We start from the raw sequence: 23,482 nt of genomic DNA on the forward strand, positions 1-23,482 counted from the left end.
AAGAACTCTGAGGACATTAAGGAATGTGTACAACGGGCAGCCAAATCAGAGACGTGCGGAGACCAACAAAGTTTCCTGTCCAGTGTGAGCCCTAGAAACTTAGTTGTTTCCACGAATGGGAGAACAACGGGACCGAGATGTAAGGATGGCGGAAGGAACGCTTTACATCGCCAAAAGTTGATGCAAACCGTCTTCTCTTCAGAGAACCGGAAGCCATTTGCCACACTCCATGAGTACAGGCTGTTTAGACAACGCTGAAGGCAGCGCTCCAGGAGGCATGTTCTCTGGGCACTGCCGTAGATCGCGAAGTCATCAACAAAAAGAGAGCCTGAGACATTAGGTGGAATGCAATCCATAATTGGATTGATCGCTATGGCAAAAAGGGCTACGCTCAAGACGGAGCCCTGAGGCACTCCGTTCTCCTGGAGGAAGACGTCGGACAATACGGAACCCACACGTACCCTAAACTTTCGATCTGTTAAAAAGGAATCAATAAAAAGGGGCAGGCGACCGCGTAGACCCCACCTGTGCATAGTGCGGAGGATACCTCCTCTCCAACAGGTATCATAAGCCTTCTCCAAATCGAAGAACACTGCTACCGTTTGGCGCTTTCGCAAAAAGTTGTTCATGATGAATGTCGACAAGGTCACAAGGTGGTAAACAGCGGAGCGGCGGCGACAAAAGCCGCATTGAACATTGGTAAGTAGCCGTCGAGATTCAAGAATCCAAACTAACTGAGCGTTAACCATGCGCTCCATCACCTTACAGACACAGCTTGTAAGAGAAATGGGGCGGTAACTACAAGGAAGGTGTCTATCCTTCCCGGGTTTGGGTATAGGAACAACGACGGCGTCACGCCAACGCATGGGGACTTGACCTTCGGTCCAGATGCGATTGTAGGTACGAAGAAGGAAGTATTTGCCTGCCGGAGAAAGGTTGGCCAGCATCAGAACGTGAATGGCATCTGGCCCCGGAGCAGAGGACTGGGACAGTGCAAGTGCACGTTCGAGTTCCCGCATAGTAAAGGGGGCATTATAATTTTCCAGATTCAGCGAGTGGAAGGAAGGTCACCGAGCCTCTTCTGCCTCTTTCCTGGGAAGGAAGGCAGGGTGGTAATGGGCGGAGCTTGAAACCTCCGCGAAAAAGCGGCCGAAGGCGTAGGAGACATCCACAGGATCAACAAGGACCTCATTACCTGAAGTCAGGCCAGGTACCGAGGAGTGGGCCTTAATGCCCGACAGCCGGCGCAGGCCACCCCAGACGACAGAAAAGGGAGTAAAACTGTTAAAGGAGCTGGTGAAAGAGGCCCAACAAGCTTTTTTGCTATCTTTGATGACTCTACAGCATTGCACTCGGAGTCGTTTGTATCCAATACAATTCGCCAACGTAGGATGGCGGCGAAAGGTGCGTAAAGCACGTCGTCGAGCACGGATAGCGTCTCTACAAGCCTCATTCCACCAGGGGATGGAAACAAGACGTGAAGAAGAGGTAGTACGAGGAATGGAACGTTCGGCAGCATGGATGATAACAGCCGTGAGGTATTCGACCTGACTGTCACAACTGAGAAAATCGTGGTCCGGAAAGGTCGCCAGGGAGGAGTAAAGTCACCAGTCAGCTTTTGGTATGTTCCAGCTCGAAGGACGTGGGGATGGGGTGTGGTGCAGGAGACGAACAACACAGGGGAAGTGGTCGCTCAAATAGGTATCAGAAAGGACATACCATTCGAACCGACGGGCAAGAGTGGTAGAACAGATCGAGAGGTCCAAGTGGGAGTAGGTATGAGTAGAGTCCGAGAGGAAAGTCAGTGCGCCAGTATTGAGGCAGACAAGATTGAGATGGTTGAAGACATCCGCCAAGAGGGAGCCTCTCTGACAGGATGCAGGAGAGCCCCAAAGGGGATTATGGGCATTGAAGTCGCCAAACAATAAAAATGGCGGAGGAAGCTGAACAATCAGGTGCATCATGTCAGCCCGACTAACTGCGGATGACGATGGAGTGTAGACGGTACAAACTGAAAAAGTAAAAGCAGAAAGAGTAATACGGACAGCTATTGCTTGGAGTGGGGTGGTCAATGGGATGGGATGGTAATAGACATCATCCCGAACGAGCAACATGACCCCACCATGAGCTGGAATACCGTCCACAGGGGTGAGGTCAGACCGCTCCGAGGTATAGTGGGGAAAAGCAATACGGTCAGTTGGGCGCAACTTGGTTTCCTGGAGACCAAGGACGAGTGGACAGTGCAGGCGGACGAGCAGTTGTAATTCCTCCCGATTAGATCGAATACCTCTTATGTTCCAATGTAACAAAGCCATCGCTAGTCAGAAAAAAGGGGGAATGAAACGGGTGAAGAGCTGGTCACCTCGACGGCCGCGGAGGGCCAGGTTTCAAGGGAACAGCGCTACAACCGCCAGGAGGCAGATCCTGTTCCATCGAGTCGTCGCCAGCTGCGGCCACTTTCCCGGGATGCGTAGGAGGGGCAGCATCATTCGCTGACGAGAGGCCAGCTGAGCGCCTGGCAGCAGAGCGTCCCGGCGAAACTGAGGACGGCCGGGAGCAGCGACTCACGGATGGAGCGTCAGATGAAACGCGCCGGGGTGGAGAGGGGGATAAAGACTACTTCTTGGAGGCCTTCTGGGAAGTCCGATGAGGCACGGGGATGGTGGGCTGGACCCGAAGAAGGTCCTCACGCGCGGGGTCCGTTTTGGAACGCCGGATCTCGGAAGCCGGGGTCCAGAACGTTCCCCGATGGACGCCTGAGAAGAGGATCGCTTCACAGGCGGCAGAGGGGGAGGAGGAGGAAGGGTGGCCCCTGGGGCAGAGGGGGCACGGGACGCGAGGGAGGAGGATTTGGAAGGGAGGGATTTGGGAGGCGGAGGCATAGACCCCAGATGGGGTGAGGAGGTGGAGGGGGAACGGGATAGGGGTGAGGATACTGTGGAAGGAGTGGACACGACTGAGGCAAACGAAGTTGTCAACGTCACGGGATGGAGGTGGTCATACTTCTTCCTGGCCTCAGAATAAGAGAGGCGATCCAAAGTTTTTAATTCTTGAATCTTCTTCTCCGTCTGATACGCGGGGCAGTCTAAAGATCTAGGCAAGGGGATGCCAGGACAATTGACGCACCGAGGTGGTGGGGTGCATGTATGTTCCTCACGAAGAGGACGTCCACAATCACCACAAAGGGGCTCAGCCTCACACCGTGACGACATGTGTCCAAAGCGCAAACACCGAAAGCAGCGCATAGGAGGCGGGACGTAAGGTCGCACGTCGCACCGGTAGCACATCACCTTTACCTTCTCCGGGAGAACGTCCCCCTCGAAGGCGAGGATAAAGGCCCCGGTGTCGATGCGACGGTCTTTGGGGCCGCGCTGGACTCGCCGGACAAAATGCCTGCCTCGGCGCTCCAGGTTGGCCCTGAGCTCCTCATCAGATTGCAGCAGGAGGTCCCGATGAAAAATAACCCCCTGCGTCCTATTCAGTGCCAGATGCGGGACAATGGACACTGGGATGTACCCTAGTCGGTCGCACGCCTGGAGCACCGCCGACTGAGTGGCGGAGGTGGCCTTTATAATAACGGACCCCGAACGCATTTTACTGAGAGCCTCGATTTCCCCGAAGATGTCCTCGATGTGCTGGACAAAGAACATGGGCTTGGAGGTGGTGAACGTCCCCCCATCAGTCCGAGAACAGACTAAATAGTGGGGGAAGTACTTCGCCCCAAGCCGGCGGGCCTGTCCTTCCTCCCAGGGAGTGGCCAAGGGGGAAAGGGCAGGAGAACCAGAACCAGGGACAGTACCTTTCTTTTTAAAAGACTCGGCCGCAGAGCGACCCGATACATGTTGACGTTTCATCTGCGAAACGTCCGCCCCGATACCACCCACTCCGACCAGGGGCTCTCCCCACGGGCGCCACCCAGCCTCAGCAAGGGCCACCTGGCAGGATGACCGTTGCCGGGAGTCCTGATGCCCCAAGGAGACCGGCATCTACTCCTTGGCCGACGTGGGGAGGGTGCAGATCAGGTATCGGCAGTACGATCCCTGTGTTGTCAGGGGGCTACAACCTAGAGGGTACATGTCGACCCCACCACAATGGGCTGGCTACCGTGCTGGATTTCGGGTGCCATGGAAAGTCCATCATGATCGTAGGTGCAGATGGGGACGCACTATGGGCGTAACTTGTGCTACCTATCAGGTGTTTAGGCCCAATTTGAGGAATAGTGGGTGTGGTTACAACGCCGTTACAATGCTGAGTACCAAGATCGTAGTGCACTGAGGACCAGTGAGACACCACGTAAGGCGTCCTTCCCCAAAAGGCTCATACTTCTGTAGAATTTTGAAAAATGGAGGTCAAACCCCAAGGGGGACCATCACATGGAAGGCCGAAACGGTTGAAACTCCTTTTAGTCGCCTCTTACGACAGGCAGAAATACCTCGGGCCTATTCTTACCCCGGACCCGCAGGGTGTGTGTGTGTGTGTGTGTGTGTGTGTGTGTGTGTGTGTGTGTGTGTGTGTGTGTGTGTAAGGAGTGTGGGTGTTTTTGAGGGCAACACAATGACTGGAATGAGCTGCAGTTATGGTTTTTGCCACAACTCCATGAATGAGGACTATGGCATTTTCAAACTCCAACAGGATCCCCCCCCCCCCCCCCCTTTTCCTACACATGTAATCACTGGCACAACTACGTATGGCAATTTCTAAATGACGCACTGCATAATTATAGACAGAAAGCATAGTACCCACATCCCAAATCTTTAACCTGTAAGCCCAAAAAATCAGTGACAGTAACTTTTGTTGGTGAAGAGATCTTACATAATGTGTATGACAAATTTAGTTATTGCCTAGATATTTCCCTTTCAACTGTTAGTGGACATAATGAGTACTTGTAACAACATCGCAAAAAACTTTAGGTGTTTGGGTATTTTGAAAATTTTTCCTGTTTTGTAGCATATTACCATCAATAAATATAATCAGTTCATTCTTTTCGAAACACTCAGTATTATTACTATCATTCTTACCTTTCTGACAAGGACCTCTGCTACTTTTCTGCCATTTCCATTCTCATTATCAATCAGTCTCTCTCTCAGTATTGTGGTTGTGGCACCTAACTTGAAAGCCATCTGCTGAAGTGTCTGCAGGCTTGCAGACATTTCATAATCTGACAATCCTGCCAAAACTCCATTATCTTCTACACCAATTTCATAAATGGCTTCACCCTGGCCCTCACGCAGTCGCCATTTCATCTTTGAGGAAAAAAGAAGATAATTAATTATTCGAGAAACATAATATAAATAAAAAGTACTAGAAACAATTATTATTATTATTATTATTATTTCAAATATGAGATTTTCATTAAGTTCCATGTCAATGGCAACTGATCAATCTTACTTAATTTGTTACACTGATGTAAAGTGAATGACTTCATCCCCTGATCTAATTCTAAACATAGCACATTAAAGACTGCAAGGGAGAGAAATTATTTATTGTGGACATATCTGAAGAACTCTAATCAAATTTATTTACTCCACTGTACTATTCCATCTTCCACAGGTACAACCAAGTCACTTACTGTATGAAAAATTCTGAAATCTACATGAAGCAAGACTGTATCACTAAGGATCAGCAGCACCACACAATTAATTACTTTAATAAATTTGAAAAATCTGTCTTTACTCAGAATGTAAATGACGAAGTGACAGCCCTTGGGTAACTTTCCAACTGCGAACATAATATTATTTTATTGGAAGCTACAGGGAAAACCACAGAGAAAAACAGTTTATAAATGTGAATAAACCAACAAAAGAAAAAAACAAAAGGTTAAAATGCAAATGAAAAGTCCACAACAATGATGGAATACAACACGGTTGTCAAGTACTAGTTTTCATTTATTTCATGTACAACTTCTAACAGATGAACCTGCACAATGACAAATGTTTTTGAATTGTGACTGTGACCTCTCCTAAACAGTTATTTCAAGGCAATATAAGAATGTTCACACACAGTGATAAGGTTCTGAAGGGAAGGGAGGGAGGTTAAAGAGTTCAGCAACTCAATGACATTGAATTCATTAGAAACACAGGACCTTCCTGCTTCCAGGCAGATATGATTGCAGTGCTCTAACCATTGTGCTGCCCACCATGGGATGTATGTATTCACCATCTAAAATATTTCTACTAGAAAAAGGTGTTTCCTTGTTAACAGTTTTGAGTGTCAATCCGTGTAACAGCTGCAAAATACATAGTAAAATTCCCACTTACTAGGTGACAGGACTCACAGAGACCAAAAAAAAGATATATACAGGGAGAGTCAAAAATGACTTTACAACTTTGGAATGGTATAGAAATTTATTGAGATAACTTACAGAATCAGTAGACATGTCATTTTGTAGCAAACAACCTCAAGTTTCCCATAAAAGTGTCATGCGTCATTCTGGTTCGATGCAACTATCATTTGTGATGCAGCATACATCCCAGTGGTAATCAATTTTCTCCCACACTCATTGCAGCAAATCAGGCATAACTTGTGTAACAGCAGCATAGATTCAATTTTTCAGGTCAGGTAAATTGTTTAGTAGGAGAATACACACGGTTTTTAACAAAACCTAAGAGAAAGAAATCCACTGGTGTCAAGTCTGAGGAGCAAGGTGGCCATGCAATTGGCCCTTCATGGCCAATCCACTGACCTATGAAGCAGTTTATCAAGGAACCCTTGAACTTCCGTGAGGAAATGAGGTCGTGGACTGTCTTGCTGGTAGTAAACCCTGTCTCGGTCATCTTCATCAACCTGTGGAATTAAAAAGTTTTCCAGCTCTCCCCAACCTGTTCAATATAACAATCAACATGCGGGTGACCTGGTGATTTACCATGCTACAGTGAACAACTCGTCTCAACAAAGTTCTTGTGTCAAGAGTAAATTGTAGGCCTGCTTGGAGATTTTTTAGCATATTCAATGTGAAACTTACGCAAAACAGTTGTTGCAGAATTTGTTTCATGAAACCAAAACACACAGCGAGCATGCTCTGCACCAGTGGAAGTAGTCATTTTAACTGACCACTATGCTGGCACTCATGGTGGCGGAATGGGGTACTAATGCAATACGTGGATCAATTTTGAGGATGTTTGCTATAAAATGACACACCTACCGACTGTAGGTCATCAAAAATTTCTGTATCATTCTAAAATTGTATCCTTTTTGAATCACCCTGTATAAGGCTTTCAGAAGCAGGAGAATGAAAGAAAGGAAGACTTGGGTTTAGCATCATGTTGTTGATGAGTTCAGCAGATCGAGAAGAGGGTTGGCCAAGGAAAGTAATCAGCATTTTGCTTTTCACTGAAATCAGCCCAAAATATGCCTTGAAGATTTATAAAAATCATGGGAAACCTAAATCTGCATCACCAGAGGACATTCTTTTAAATTATTGTAGAGGTAAGATCTTTCTCTAACTGTGGCACAAGACTGCCCACACAATCTACATATAATTTGTAATTGTGTTGGATTGTGTTCTGTCATACCTAACACATACTTATTTTCTGATTAAAAAAGGTAAATCTGTCCACAACCCACAGATGGATTTGAACGCTACAAGAGTTTTACTAAGAACAGTTTTGCTGGAAGAGGAATGCACGTGACTCCTCAACTTAAGCACTAATTTGCCCAACCAGTTATAGTGGAACAGTTTAACACAGCCTCCGAGTCACTGTACTACTTAGCATCTTTCCAATAAAAAAAAAGTGACAAAAAATTCTTGCACTGACTGGGTACTGAAACCTAGACCTTGAGTTTTGTACAGTGTGACACTTCCCTAAATAGCAACTAAGTCACAGCATTTTTTGATGACAAATGTAGTACTACTTTCAGAAAAATCACTTTTGCAAGAACAATCTGCAAATCTATACATACGTGTACCTGCTTCTCTGTATGGGATATTAAGTCTAGGAGTACACACAGTGTCAATGTCCGTGTGCTCTTTTTCATCAAATGACCACCACATTCACTTCCACATCCTCTGTAGATAATCAGAATGAGCACACTAATCACAACCTCCAATTCAACTTCCAGTTAATCAGCATGTGCTAATTAGTTATACTCCTGCCAAATAGCTGCCTCATTTCTTGACAATGGGCAGGCTCCAATTGTTTGTCAGCTCTAGCAGTGGTACTACAGATAACTGGAGGCAGTCTACTACTTGGAACTAAAAGTTATTCTCCAGCTAATCAGACCCACTGACCAAGTCTACTTATAGAAGCAGAGCCTCCTTCAACTAGTACAGGAGAGGGTGTGGAAAATTAATAACGCATTGTGTAGTAAATTCATTCATGGTGCTAGAAGGAGGAGGGCACAGAAGGAATGAAAATGAAGAAAACAACAATAAATGTGTGGGCATCACATATTGGCAAGAATTTAGTGAAATGAAATGATTTCTGATTTGGCTGCAATTAGGCAATGAAATAATTTCAAAGGCGACAAGAGAAAATTTGTGCCAGACTGGGATTCAAACCCAGATTTACTGCTTCTTGAGAATGTACGCCTTGATTACCTCAGCCATCCAGACACAACCCCCATCCAACCAAAATTCCCATTTTGTCCCACACTACTGACGTAAAAGGATTCCGAGTTTGAATACTGGAATGTCTCACACAAGAGCTTTCTCTTATTCCATGCAGCAGGAAATTGAAGAAAACTTATAGCTCTAAGAAGAATAACAGAGACATCAAATTTGAATGCTTTAAAATAGATATTAACTTTGCTCAAATATAAGGAAAATGGAAATTCACTCATAAACCACTCATCCTGTGCACAAGCAACACAGAAAATGAACACACGCAGTGCAGCACCACACAACGACAAAGCAGGCAGTAACCATTTTTTTTTCAAAAGATATGCTCAGATTGACCGATATGCCTCACTATACAAACATGCTTGTATGCGCAAGAGGACATTTAAGTGCTCTTATACAGCCTGAGCTGCATTAACAGAATAATCTACATTACTGTCGCTGCTAGGTACAGGAGAAAAATTAATTGGACTTCATGATTTTAATACTAAAGCTGTCTGAAGGTCATTCGTGTACTAAGGGGCTGAGTTTGCAATGTTGTAACTGATTTTCTGTCATAGTTGCAAATCGTGTACTTCAAATTGTTTTGCAAGCACTTTTCAAGATAAAACCACATTATGGAAAAGAGAAGTCTCACCTGTATGAATATTTTCATGGACTACACTGAATTTATTTTCTTTTCCCAAGTGTCCGCAGTTTATATTTGTGATAACCAGCTACATCTTACCTGTGTAACAAGATGTTCAAAGCGCTGCTTAGATGGGCTGACTAACTTCAGCTTATATTCCACATTCCCCACCTGTGGCTCTGGTGGGAGCTGGTCTGTGAAGGTCTCACCACCATCTCCCAACTCATCAGAGTTCGCTGGGTCGAAGAGTCCGAGGAAGTCCATTGGTGCCTGTAAAAAGAAAGTTTCTGCTTTAGAAATCTCAAGGGGAAAAGTTGATCAAAACTGTTGTTTTTGCACAATGAAAGTAGTTAAGAAATGTTTGATGTCATAAACAAGTGATGGATATGGGAGAGGAAAAAAAATTATTGATATGGTATGCTGCTGTTCAGCATAGTTTTCCAAATCTTCACTACAAAAAATTCCTTTATTGAAAACACATTGCGTTTAACACGGTCTTTGATCTTTATAAAATACAGTGAAAAGGAGAAGAAAAAAATCTGGCGACTGGTATGCCATAATTGCAGTCCAGCACACAGAGTGAAAGTTACCAGCTGCAGGCTTCATTGTGTAACATGCAACTGTACTGAATGACCTACTTGTTCAATGGGTGGAAGAGTGAAACTTTCTTTACATCTGACATAATTCTATTTGATATGTGCATTGCGATTTGTAACAAAATGAAAAATAGTGAATGGCTCCTTTGACAGAAACATAGCTATATGCCTGCTTTTGACAAATATATCACATATAGCACACCCAAGAGAGTCAGTAATGCAATGTTAACACATTTACATTTAATTATTCTAGAAATGAATTACAATGAAGCACTACAATTAAAAGTGCAGAAAAAAATTAGTTAATATGTATGGCTACCACACACAGAACTGACACAAGTTCCTTCTTAACTTTTTTTATAGACTTACTATTTGAAGATTACAAGAAGAAAACAAGCAAATATTAATCTGTAGAAATTGATGTATAACAGCCTACAAAATATTGACGTCCTTTAAGTGGCAATGTCATAGTGACACTACTGTCCCTGAAGCTACATGTTGAAAAACAAAGCAGCAGCTGAAGCCAAGAACCTGTGATGCCTCAGGCCTTCTGGCACAGTGCCTGTTTACGTTCAGAGCATTTTCAGCTTAAAAATAGAACATCAGCACAGCTACACAGAGAAAATATAGTTTCACTCTTTGATTACCAAACAAAATTAGCCTTGACCAATGAAAATTTGAACTATGGCTAAAAGAACAAGCCCCTAACAAATTAAAATAAAAGCTTCACGTGAACAAGGACACTAATTAGTCTGAACGAACACACTTGAAAAGTCAACACGCTTGAAAAGTCACCTTACAATCAATCTGATATGGTAACTAAATTATTGTTATCATTTGGGTTTAGCAGACTGAACTCTTATTTTAAATATATAGTTCTTATTTATTAAAAAAATATACTCACAAACTAGTTACTGAAGTTTGCCAATTGTTTTCCAAAAAGAGTAAAATAAATTTTACAAAATTGCTTTAATATCAGAAGAGTGGTGAGCAGTGATAATCCTAACTGCAAAAGCAAGTAGTGCTTTAAGACTGTGTGATGCAATGTATTTGTGGAAGAGTGGGGATGTTTTCTTAGTAATAACAGTTTTAACTATCCCTCTTTGTTAATTTTAATTTTCTATTTTACCAAGATTACTGGCATCAAAAAACTGTTCCCATACTTCCATGAATCATAGGAATTATCATGTTGATAAAGACATACACAACAGTCATGTTAAAATTAAAAAAGGTAATGTTAACTGCTGCCTGCCTACTTTATGATATTTTGAGGTCCTCTGTGGGTGATTTCATAGAATTCAGAGGCTTCACAAAACTGAAACCAAAACAATACTACATTTTGATGCATTTATATGACATCTGCAATAACACCACATTTTTTATCAGTTCTTTGACCAAGCAGATTCTTAATATGCATCTTAAAATATTTTCTTTCCAATAGATCATCTTTGAGTATCAAAGACAACTTTTCGTGCTACTACAATTATTACACAATTTGTATCTCTTTATGATAAGAGAATGGAGTAGATGAGGTATTTTAATTAGATGGTGATTTTCAGTACACTTAGTCATTATCATTTGGACTACAGAAGGATTCACAAAAATATTTACTCCAGATAAACTTGAGATCATGTCAGTGAAAGTGTCAGCTACAATGCTGTGAAAATCTCGACTAATGTTATGTATTGTATTGAACATTGAGCGCCACCCCCCCTCCCCCCTTCACCTGAAATTTTGGTTTGTGGTGACAGACTCATCTACAGCACAGCCTGAGGACTCGGCTAGATTAGAAGGCGATGAGTAGGTGAAGCCAACGAATGTGAAAGCGGAAAATTGGAGTGTGGTAAAAATTTGACTGGCTGCAAAGCCTATTATTTATGTCCATGCCATATTGAAAAATGCAAAGAGGGCCCAATATGTAACTTCTACCAAAATCATTGCCAACATTTCAAATGCAAGCATCAACTTGATTTCATAAGAAATGTGAAATAAGTAAAAAAGTTAAATACAATTTAGTTCACTTATTGCCCTAGTAAATGCTAACAAGCATAAAACAAAAAATAAATAAATAAATAAAAAAAAAGCCAATCCGTACCAAGTCAGGACCGATGACCGTAGCAGTCTGGTCCCTTTGGTCCCCCAAACCAACCAACCAACTGTACCAAGTCAGAAACAGAGAGATACCCAGCCAGGGCTATGAAAGCAAGGATTGAGTGTAACATATGTCAATTATAAATTCTAATTCCAAATAAATGGGCCTGAGTCCTATTTGTTGCAGTACAGTGTATGCGACATTAGTTACTTCTGAGTGACACACTCCCTTGTATCTACACAGTCATCTGAACTATGGAAGTTACTGGTTAGAAAACAGTTGAGGATATTAGCTGCCAAAAATATTAACATTTTTCATTAAAGGTAATTTTTAACAGTAGTAGTTTCTCAAATTTTGCATCCACTTTCCGATGGTCAAAATCAGCTTCCAGAAGTTATGGTTTCTTCATGTGACTTCTGTATTAATTGTTATATGTGATACTTTTCTATATTATGTACCTTTCTCTAGTTTGTGCTGGCACCAATGAAATATAAAATTATTAAACAGTATTTTAAGAGCTATGTTGGTACTCTATAAAAGTCTTGCAAGTGACGAGGACAAAAAAAGATGTGATAGGGGGAGGTGAGGATGCCGAAAATACTCAAAAATACAATAAATAGTTTTCTTATTATACAAATGGCAATGTTATTCATATTTAGTTTGTTATCTAATTAGATCGAACCCAGGAAAATGACTGGATAAGAGAAAGTGAGTGTGTTAGAAGAAGGCTAAAAAACGTAGGGAGACAGTTGCAACATTATTTCAATTTTTCTTTAGTTATCCGACTCATTAACTGCATTTCGCACTAAAATATGTCGAGGGTTTTACATTAAAATAGTTGTGGCTGGATAATGTCTAACAAGTGAATTTCCTGCGTTATGTTGTGTTCAAGCGAAACCTTTGTCAGGAGGTAACATACACGCACAATACTATGATGAAACTGTTTTTACAATTTTATTATCATGTACGAGATGGTTTGCAACGTCCGTATACTTACGGATGTTGGTGATCGCTACTCCCGTTTTTGTAATTAAGACGTAAACTAAAGTTTCTGAGTATAAGGATATGCATCGATAACATTCTTGAAAGTTTAAGGTGAACTGCTGCTTATCAAAATAATGTGGTAAAGGGGCATTTCGTAAATTCTTAATCACCAACTGGCAAGCGCACAAACTGACAGTTGTCACAGCTTGTTTACAAACAAAGACAACAATACAATCAAGAACCAAAACAGAAAGCCACAAAAGCACGATGAGAATGTAGTTAATGTATAACTATTTCGCTAGCAAAAACGTTGCAGAATTACTTACCGTCCAACACAATTACACAAAAACCGAGATATATCAACATATCCTCTCTCCTGCTGCCATTTTCACTCTCTCTTCCCCCTCCAGTTTTATTTTTGCTGGTTGCTACGGAAGAGCAATGCTGCCAACGTGGATGCCGTTTTAATTGCGTCGTCAAGGTAATATATATCTGAATTAACTGCATCTACAATGCGAAAAGTGTAGCCTTAACTCTGTGCCTTACATTAATATTGAACAGAGACTAGACAAAAAGACGTTGTTGAGCTGTTTCTCCTTGTTTTCCATTTAGTTAGTTCCAGTGTGATAAGTATTCACTGTTGGCAAAAGATATATCCCGTAAGGCGGGAGTAAGTTGTCCCATGAATAACTCAGATTACATCAGTCAGCGAATTATTGCACTTGCAAAGGAAATCGAATTACTGTCGCTCTAATTCGACATTAAAAGGAAAGATTAAACACGTTCATGATTTGAAGGGCTTCCTTCGTAATCTCATTAACCTGCATTCAATGTCCACCGACAAATAAACAGCTAACTAATCTTTCTTTCGGGATGGCACAACGAAAGACGCAGCTATTGAATAAAGCACGCTGCTAGTTGCAATGATAGTCGTTTTCATAATTGGATATCGTTTTACTGAGCTGCAGATTTTAGAACATGATGCTCAGATTTGTAATATGCATGGTTTCATTAACGATAATAGTTTTCTGTACACGAAACTGTATACAATTTTACGCTACTACACGAAATCTGGCGTACGTCACGCAAAACAATTGTATCTCAAGGGCAACAGTTCAACGTATTATTGGGTACACATTGTTGAATATAATTGGAGTAACCGGCCTCTGAAGATCATGCGACAGTGGAGAAGTAACAGAATTATATTTCATGAAAATAACTGATGATATCTGCATCTAATGACTGATATAAAACGACATTAGAAAAAGGGTTACCAATGAGAAAGAATGCTGTTTCAATCAAAATGAAAAAGCGTCACTCATGGAATCATTAATCAATCATTATGTCACGGAATTCACTTTTAATGACGAACGTAACGTTATTTTATTGATTGCGTAACGGAATACGGAGTTACTTTCCCACTACTTGATAAAACAGTTTCATTATTTTTTTCTCGTCTCTCTTCCCGTGTTAATTTCTTATTATATTTCACTTCAGATTTGCTCATGAGTGTTTTAACCCAAAAAATCGAACATACGATCTGGAAGCCACTGCTCCATAATCAGAGTGATCACGGAATCTGTTATCTGAATATAGCTTTGAATATCAGAAAAATATTGCATGTGAAGATGAAGCACAATTTGTGTGTTCCGTTTTGCATCTTTGTCAATTTAATATTTTTAATCGGATAGTTACCGCTCTAACCAGAGTATTATTAGTAGTCAGAAGATGATATGATATAGCCTACCTACTGTATAGCTAATAGCTTGTTTCACATATCTCAGATCGCATGAAGTATGTTACAGTGTGACTGGAGCAGCGTGATTTATTCACAGATATTCGCTATTTATTTGTTGTTTCCTGCACCAATTGCCTGAAGCTCCCGGACTTTAGAGGCACAACTAGTTGCGAAGGCTCTGTATCGACAACTCTTTGTCCATATTTCCTTCACATAACAGCGAAACGGCGTGTAAGAGTTTCTAAACATGCGAAGCGTTAATTGCTTGGAGGCTCTGTTTAATTTATAACTTGTATTTCATAGCTAACGACTTCTTCGAGACGGGTTATGTGTTTCTCATTGTTATCTGCTACAATATGGTTTCTTTATATCAAAGCACGAAATCCGCAAGAAATAGCTTTTCTCATTAACATTAAACACGACAGTGACAAAAATCATGGAACTTCAAGGACGGTGTCCTTTACTAAACCGAAAGAAATGGATCAGTTACGACACCATTACAGAAGCAGCCAAGCTTAAAAATAATGGTTCTGAGAAACCATGCAAATGCCGTATCATAACTGTATCCAATCCTACTGCTTGGCGTCAAATCCCGATCACTGCGGGATTCCATCTTTTCCCCTTGCACACAACATTGCCAGAGATGAAAAGAAGCATTAACGATTAGAAGAAGTCATAGGAACATGTTGAGATTGTGTCAGTTGAGCGAATGTTAAAGTAAAAATTCAGTCAACAAATAATTACGATAGCAAGACAACATTTTGATTCGAATACTATGATGATATTGTTACTCTGATCACGATGCTGATAATATGATGATTGATTCTCCACCTTTTAGTAAGTTTACTGGAGACACTAAATTCTTTTAGGAGAGTAAGAGCTGATCACGATGCTGATAATATAATGATTGATTCTCCACCTTTTAGTAAGTTTACTGGTGACACTAAATTCTTTTAGGAGAGTAAGAGCTGATCACGATGCTGATAATATGATGATTCATTCTCCACCTTTTAGTAAGTTTACTGGAGACACTAAATTCTTTTAGGAGAGTAAGAGCTGATCACGATGCTGATAATATGATGATTGATTCTCCACATTTTACTGGAACACTGTAGAGGGGTTGTTAGTTCTTCTGTTCGAATAGCGATATTAGGTCGCACTTTCTTTAGCTTTTAGCAATAAGATTGCAGTAAGTAACGCGGTATTGTTAGCTCAGTGAGCCATCAGTGAACAGACCTGATGCTTTTCCGTTTCAAGAGATAGTTTGATAGGACACTGCGAGTTTCTCCATCCATAGAAATGAGTCAACGAGACTTCTTGCGGAAAGAGCGTGTACCCTTCTTCCCATTTCCAAGCACCTGTATAATTCATTTGTGCGTAAAACAAAATTTATAGTCAGGGCTCAAACAAGAATAAATGCCTCCAACCGTCACATCGCCTCCATCGAAATGAAGGAAGACTAGGGTTGAACGTCCCCTCGACGATGGAATCATCAGAGACAAAGCACAAGCTTGCATGGAAAGAGATGGAGAAGGAAATCGACAGAGTCCTTTTCAAGGGAACCAACTTGCTGTTTAGGGAGATCACAGTAAACCTAAATCTGGATGACGGGACGGGGATTTGAACCGACGTCCTCCCCGATACGTATCCCTTGCCTTATCAATGCGCTGGCTCGGTCGGTCCCATCTCCTTCGCCTTTCGCTCTCGCTGTAACATACGTCAGTACTCTCATCCAGCGTCCGCCAGCTTCACGCGTACCTTTTAGCGTGACACTGTGTACCGTGACTCATTCGCTTCCAATGTCCCACAGACCAAGGACGGCATTGTTTGCACTGCTGTAAGCGACGTCACACGTCCGTGTTTATCAGCGTCTACTGAACAGTAGCACGACAACGAAAACCGAATCCTGTCGCTTCTAAACAGATCGTTCTGTCCATGTCTCCAATTACGCGAGCCACAACGAGATCACACCCATTCAGAGCACAGTCCATATCAGCCAAATACCAGGTGTGTTGACAGAGGGGCACAGCGAGACCCAGTTGAGAATATTTGAGTGGGGAATACCAGATCCAAATATTGCCTTGCAATAGAAATTACCAGATCGTGAAATTTATTTTTAGGTTTATGAGAACGATGGCTGTGTATACTACTTCTCTGCTGGGTGTGCACTTCATAATATCATCCGTAGTAGTGGACCTGAGATGTAGCTGTGTGGCCCCTATGACTGATGGACTGGTCACAATTACAAGCCCCTACAACCACAACTCGCCCTAGTTCACTCCGTTGAGTCATTCCGACACGAAACACATGTTTTAAACTAATCCATTATGCTTGCACTCATGTGCACATTGATGCTTAACCTCATGTCAGAGGAAGGAAGATCAATATCTACATCTACATCTACATACACTACTGGGCATTAAAATTGCTACACCAAGAAGAAATGCAGATGATAAACGGGTATTCGTTGGACAAATATATTATACTAGAACTGACATGTCATTACATTTTCATGCAATTTGGGTGCATAGATCCTGAGAAATCAGTACCGAGAACAACCACCTCTGGCCGCAATAATGGCCTTGATACGCCTGGGCATTGAGTCAAAACAGAGCTTGGATGGCGTGTACAGGTACAGTTGCCCTTGCAGCTTCAATACGATACCACAGTTCATCAAGAGTAGTGACTGGTGTATTGTGACAAGCCAGTTGCTCGGCCACCATTGACCAGACGTTTTCAATTGGTGAGAGATCTGGAGAATGTGCTGGCCTGGGCAGCAGTCGAACATTTTCTGTATCCAGAAATGCCCGAACAGGACCTGCAACATGCGGTCGTGCATTATCCTGCTGACATGTAGGGCTTTGCAGTGATCAAATGAAGGGTAGAGCCACGGGTCGTAGCACATCTGAAATGTAACGTCCACTGTTCAAAGTGCCGCCAATGCGAACAAGAGGTGACCGAGACATGTAACCAATGGCACCTCATACCATCATGACGGGTGATACGCCAGTATGGCGATGACGAATACACGCTTCCAATGTGCGTTCACCGCGATGTCGCCAAACGCGGATGCGACCATTATGATGTTTGTGGCGGTGGGCACAATTCGCGCCAAAGTCATATTCCCCCCCCCCCCCTCCCCCTATGTTCCACTCGCGGATCGCGCGAGGGAAAAACGACTGTCTGAACGCCTCAATACGAGCTCTAATTTACCTTATCTGTGAATGATGATCATTGCGCGATTTGAAAGTTGGTGATAATAATAAACGCTCTACATCCTCGACGAAGATCGGATTTCGGAATTTAGTGAGCAGCCCCTTACATTTAGCGCATCGTCTATCTGGAAATGTGTCCCACTTCAAACTTTCTATGAGATTTGTAACGCTCTCGCTACATGGCTAAATTTACCAGTCACGAATCTTGTCGCTCTACTTTGGACTTTCTCAGTCTCTTGAATTAGACCCAACTTGTAAGGGTCCCATACAGGCGAACAATACTCTAAGACTGGACGAACTAACGTATTGTAATGACTACATCGCTTCAGGATTCTACCAATAAACCGCAATCTAGAGTTCGCCTTGCCCGTTACTGGTGTAATCTGATCATTCCATCTGAGATCTTTTCGAATAGTCACGCCCAGCTATTTGACGGACGTTACCGCTTCCAAAGACTGGGCATTTATTTTGTACTCGTACATTAATGGGGATTTTCACCTTGTTATACCATTAGTTTACACTTACTAATATTGAGAGATAACTGCCAGCCATTACACTACTCATTTATTTTCTGAAAATCCTCATTGATTTGTTCACAACTTTCGTGTGATACTACTTTCCTGTAGACTACAGCATCATCGGCAAACAGCCTAATGCCGCTGTCAATACCATCAACCAGATCGTTTACGTAAATCGTAAAAAGCAGTGGACCTACTACTCTGCCCTGGGGCACACCTGAAGTTACGCTTGTTTCTACTGAAGTCACCCCATTAAGGACGACATAATGCTCTCTGTTAGAAAACTTTCTATCCAACCGCATATGACATCGGATATACCGTACGCACACGCTTTTTGGAGCAAGCGACAGTGCGAACTGAGTCGAACGCCTTTCGAAAAGTCTAGAGATATGGCATTAACCTGTGAGCCGATATCTAGAGCCTGTTGTATATCATGCACAAAGAGGGCCAGCTGTGTCTCGCATGACTGCTGTTTCCTAAAACCGTGCTGGTTTCTGCAGATGAGCTTCTCATAGTCTAGAAAAGACATTATGTCGGAACACAAAATATGTTCCATGATTCTACAACAAATCGATGTCAGTGAAATTGGCCGGTAATTATGTGCATCCGATTTTCTACATTGCTATGACCTGGGCCTTCTTCCCGTCCCGTGGAACTTTCCGCAAAGTCATTGCAGATGGTACATTATCTCGGATTTGTGATGGATGGGACAGGATATCGTCAGTGTCCCGTCAAAAAAGATATCAGCAGCAGATAATTACCTTCTTCTTCTTCTTCTTCTTCTTCACATGTATAAGATCAAATCCCTTGCTTGCTTCTTTCTGTATATCCGAGCTAACCTCAGGAACGGCTGTAGGGGATTTGACACGGTTTTTACTTATAGGAAGGCTGATTTATGATTTGTGTATAAATTTATAAATATTTCGAGCAGACTGACTGAACTTTGATGAATTTGTCAATCACCGCTGCGAAAACGAGGCCATTGCGATATAGCTTAGAATGACAGAACTGCTTGGATCCACAGCTCTGCACAGCGCAATGCACGAAAGTGTTTTGCGGTCAGAGTGGACGTGACTCAACCTATTCAGTTATTATTTGTTAGGTCACTTGGAAATTAAGCTACATTTGATGCGCAGCGCTCAATAACCTAAAGTGCACCAACCGAAAAGTAGCGGTGTAGTTTATAAACGATAGTGGATTCGTGAGCGTCTTAAAGAAGGAAACAGATGTGCTCACGATTTTCTTCACATCTTAAAAATAGAGGATGGAATGGCATTCAGAAACTCCTAACAAACGATTGGAGAACAGACGCGGGGACGCAATTTCAGACTACCGGTTCCTGCTTCTCTCACATTTGCGATCGCAATTCGCTCTCATAATCCAATGTACATTCTTTGAAGAACGGGCAGTGAGTTACTTAACTTCGAGGTAGCGAAAGCAATCATTCGAGAACAATAAACTGCATAGCGAAAAAACAAAAAAACATGTGGTTTTATATGTATGTAAAACTCACAACTGAGCAGAGGGACGTGTGTGTTGATCTTCTTGAGAGGATTGCCAGTGACCATAAATGGTTCAGTGGTGTGATCAAAGGTGATGAATCCTGGATTTCTGAGTGCGATTCTGAGACAAAGCGGCAAAGTGAGGAGTGACACAAAGAGAAATTTCTTTGACGGAAAAAAGCTCTAATGAGCGAATCAAAAATCGAAGCAATGCTGATTCGCTTTTTGACAGCAGGAGCATCGTGCATAAAGAATTTGTTGCTCCAGGACAAACAAACAACCAAGCGTTTGACAAGTATGTCCTTGAAAGGCTCAGGAAAAGGGTGAATCGAGTGAGATCGGACATTGTAGGCAAGTGGATGCTGCGTTATGACCACGCCTCATGTCACATGGTCACATCCATCAAGCAAGTTTTGACCTCAAAAGGTATTCTCGTTGTCCCACAGCCCTTTTAATGAACTGATCTGAGTCCTTGTGGTTTTTTTTTTTCACGAAATTCCCAAAGTGATTTCTGCCAGTGAAAAACTTATAGTCTTGGCAAGGAATGTTTCTCGTAGATCAGTTTCAGCTTTTCAAACGTCACACTTGCGGATTCCTAAGTATAACACAAAACTTGACGGCGTAACGTTGCACAAAATCCACTGTCCCATTTTCGTAACACAAAGCAAAAGTACAACTTCACTGAAAATCACATTATAACGTCTCCTGGATAAACATTTATGAAATTATGATAAGTTGTACTTAACGTCATTTAGATTTTTTTATTTCTTTGTGAAACGTAAAGGCAAACATGTAAAAGTGATCGCAGAAGCCGACAGAGAAAGAGACTGCCACTGTCGCTCAAGCTAATGTGATAAAATTTCATTGTGTTTTATATATATAACCGAATTAGGGGCAATAATCTCTCTGTTCTTCTTGACTTGCCGACGAGTGCACAGGCATGTAGCACTGTATCTTTACCTATAGTGGTCGAGTTTTGTCTGTTGAAACGTTTAGCCGCCATTAGGGGCAAGATACTGTAAAGAGAAGCGTATCGTAAGAAACTTATGCTTTAGAATATAACCATATATGACAAAGTGTGCTATTAATTTTGGGGATAGCTTGCCCAGCCATAATACCTACTTTTTCAGCAAATTTAGCTTTTTCTTTGACTCGGAGCAGAACGACGGTTGGCGGAATCTGCTGCCGCTGCGAGCATGGAAATTAAATATTTCAGCAGCCCGCCTACAGCGCGGGAGAAAGAAAAGTAATAACAAGAAATAACATTAATCTATTTCTCTTTCAGTAAAATTAGCAGATGTGGAGGAGAATATTTTACTTCGTTGTGAATTTGTAGCTAGACAATAGCCAGGATGTGCAAAGACTTCACTTTGAATTTCACGTAAAATTTCAAAGCAAATAATTGATTTTGGTAAGATTCCTGGTGGGCTAGGTTTGATCTGACTAATAAAAAATTCAAACAATTACCTTTTGTGTCTCATTTCCCAAGAGCAGCTAGGCAAAAAATTTAATCGTGCCAAAGAAATGCACTGCATATTTTTTAAGTTTAGCGATATAACATATGAAGTGTTTGTAACTGTTAGCAAAAGTTTTAATAACCAAAATCAAGTGAGATAATATAACAAAGAATAGTGAACAGTTACAGTTAATTCCCAATTCTTTACGTAGTCAGACCAGAGAATGTAAATAATAAATTCTGTATAATTCGCACTGATAGAAAATCCCACCACGGGATTAACTTCATGTTATTATTAATCTCTCCGTGGGCAACACTACAGAATCTGATATAAAATCAAATTTGTATTGTTACGTTGTTGGAAATTGTCTCAATGATATTCATCTGAAATTCTTATTATTTATCCCCGTAAGATGCAACGCAACGTAATACACAAAATTAAAATCAGACAAAAGGAGAGGCAGAATAATGTGATGGCTGTACGGAGCTGAAACGAACTGAGAATCTGGAAGGGATGAACACACCGGTCTACAAAAGCGAAACAACACAGCGTAGCCAGATCGCTCGTAGAGTTGTCAATCTCATTACTTTTCTCATACAGCTCGACACCCACGATTTGCATAGAATATTTATATCGTCTGTACACATGTTAATCAAAATCATGATGTGCTGCAATCGTTCCCACAAGGTGTCACTTCGATGTCAATTACGTGTGGAACAGATAACATTCATGACTCCTAAGAATTTTCCTGGTGTGCGCTGCTTAAATAATTCTAATTACCTGCAACTGACGATATTCAGTTATCTAACATGGCTTTTAGAATTTTATGCATAACTCTGTGCAGTGACACGTAAACAAATTTACCTCTACACCAGACAAGGGGTCCGGTCGTTGACACCTAACTATACCTTTGGGAAGCGGCGGTGGATCGATAGTTTGCATAAAGATGTATCACAATTTGATATGAGAGCGGAATCAAGTGCAGAAAAGATTTATAAATGTCAAATATTACTTTGGCGAAGCTGCTATGACTCCCCGTCCCAACACATCATCGGCCGATTAAATCGTGGAAAAATGTGAAAGAAATGAATGTGAACGACGCCCCGCTGCAGTCAGAGACGTGACTGATGATGTTGGTATATTAGTTCGCTCATGCCATGGGACTTTTTCGCGTGTTTTAGATATAAAAAGTATGACAGCAATATTTGCTCAAAGTTGTTGAATTTCGAATCAAGATAGCGTCGAATGAAAGTTGCTTAGGAATCGCTAGTTGAAGTCAACAACGATGCAGAGCTGCTGAAACGAGTCGTAACGAGTGATGAGACACGAGTTTACGGATATGGTTTTGAAACTAACGTCAAATCGTCCCAGTAGGAGCATTCTGGATCGTCAACACAGAAAAAATCGCGACAAATACGGTCAAATACGAACATTATGCTCCCTGTGTCCTTCGATCTGAATGGAAGAAGGCACCATTAAGTTCTTGTTACAAGGTCGAACTATTAAGAAGCACTACTTACAAGTTTCCGTCAAGCATTCCGAAAACCTGAGTACCCGAATTTGCGGCAAAACGAACAACGGCTTTTGCGTTACAATAAGGTACATGCTCATCCTTCGCTGCTTGTTCGTAAATTTTTGGCCAAAAACAATTTTGTAACGATGCCTCAGCCTCCTTATTCGCCGGACATGCCCAATGTGCCTTTTTCTGTTCTCAAAAATAAAGAAAAACTTACGGGCCGTCGTTTTACAAGCATAGATGAGATTAGAAACACATCGATGGGAGAACGAAAAGCTAACCCAAAGACGAGTCCCAGAAGTGTTTCGTGGATTGGAAAAAGCGTTGGCGTACGGGTACGACGAAAAAATAAAACTACCGCCAAAAAACAAAAAAATCCGTAATTTTTTGCACACACCTAACATGTAAAAATATAAACGCTTCTAAAAAGATATGGGGGATGATGACCTCGACCCCTACCCTTGGGTCCGTGCCGGTGTCCACACTTAAATCCCGAATGATTAGGGCTCAACTACTCCGTAAAGTCTCATGAGTGTGAGCTTGTGACAATGTCGATGGTAAACCATTCGTCGGATGTCGATTTTAAGCTCCGTCGAAGCCATTCCAAAGGAGTAGGCAAGGTTTATGCACCTGTTTTCAGTTTCTTCCTCCTCTGTAACAATCAACAACAATACAAACACAA

At 42.0% G+C, this 23,482-nt stretch overlaps 1 protein-coding gene across 1 annotated transcript in view; it reads right to left on the reverse strand.

The window, feature by feature from the left end:
- The window catches only part of LOC124612784 (GTP-binding protein 2), a 54,465-nt gene extending 41,207 nt beyond the window's left edge, over positions 1 to 13,258 (reverse strand). The window contains exons 1-3 of the mRNA XM_047141181.1: positions 13,181 to 13,258; positions 9,282 to 9,452; positions 5,019 to 5,243 (exon numbers count right to left, since the gene is read on the reverse strand). Coding sequence (XP_046997137.1) covers positions 5,019 to 5,243; positions 9,282 to 9,446 — 390 coding nt within the window. The 5' untranslated portion in view covers positions 9,447 to 9,452; positions 13,181 to 13,258. The remainder of the gene's footprint in view (positions 1 to 5,018; positions 5,244 to 9,281; positions 9,453 to 13,180) is intronic.
- Between the last annotated feature and the right edge of the window lie 10,224 nt (positions 13,259 to 23,482).

This window comes from Schistocerca americana, chromosome 4, assembly GCF_021461395.2.
Source record: "Schistocerca americana isolate TAMUIC-IGC-003095 chromosome 4, iqSchAmer2.1, whole genome shotgun sequence".
NCBI lineage: Eukaryota > Metazoa > Arthropoda > Insecta > Orthoptera > Acrididae > Schistocerca > Schistocerca americana.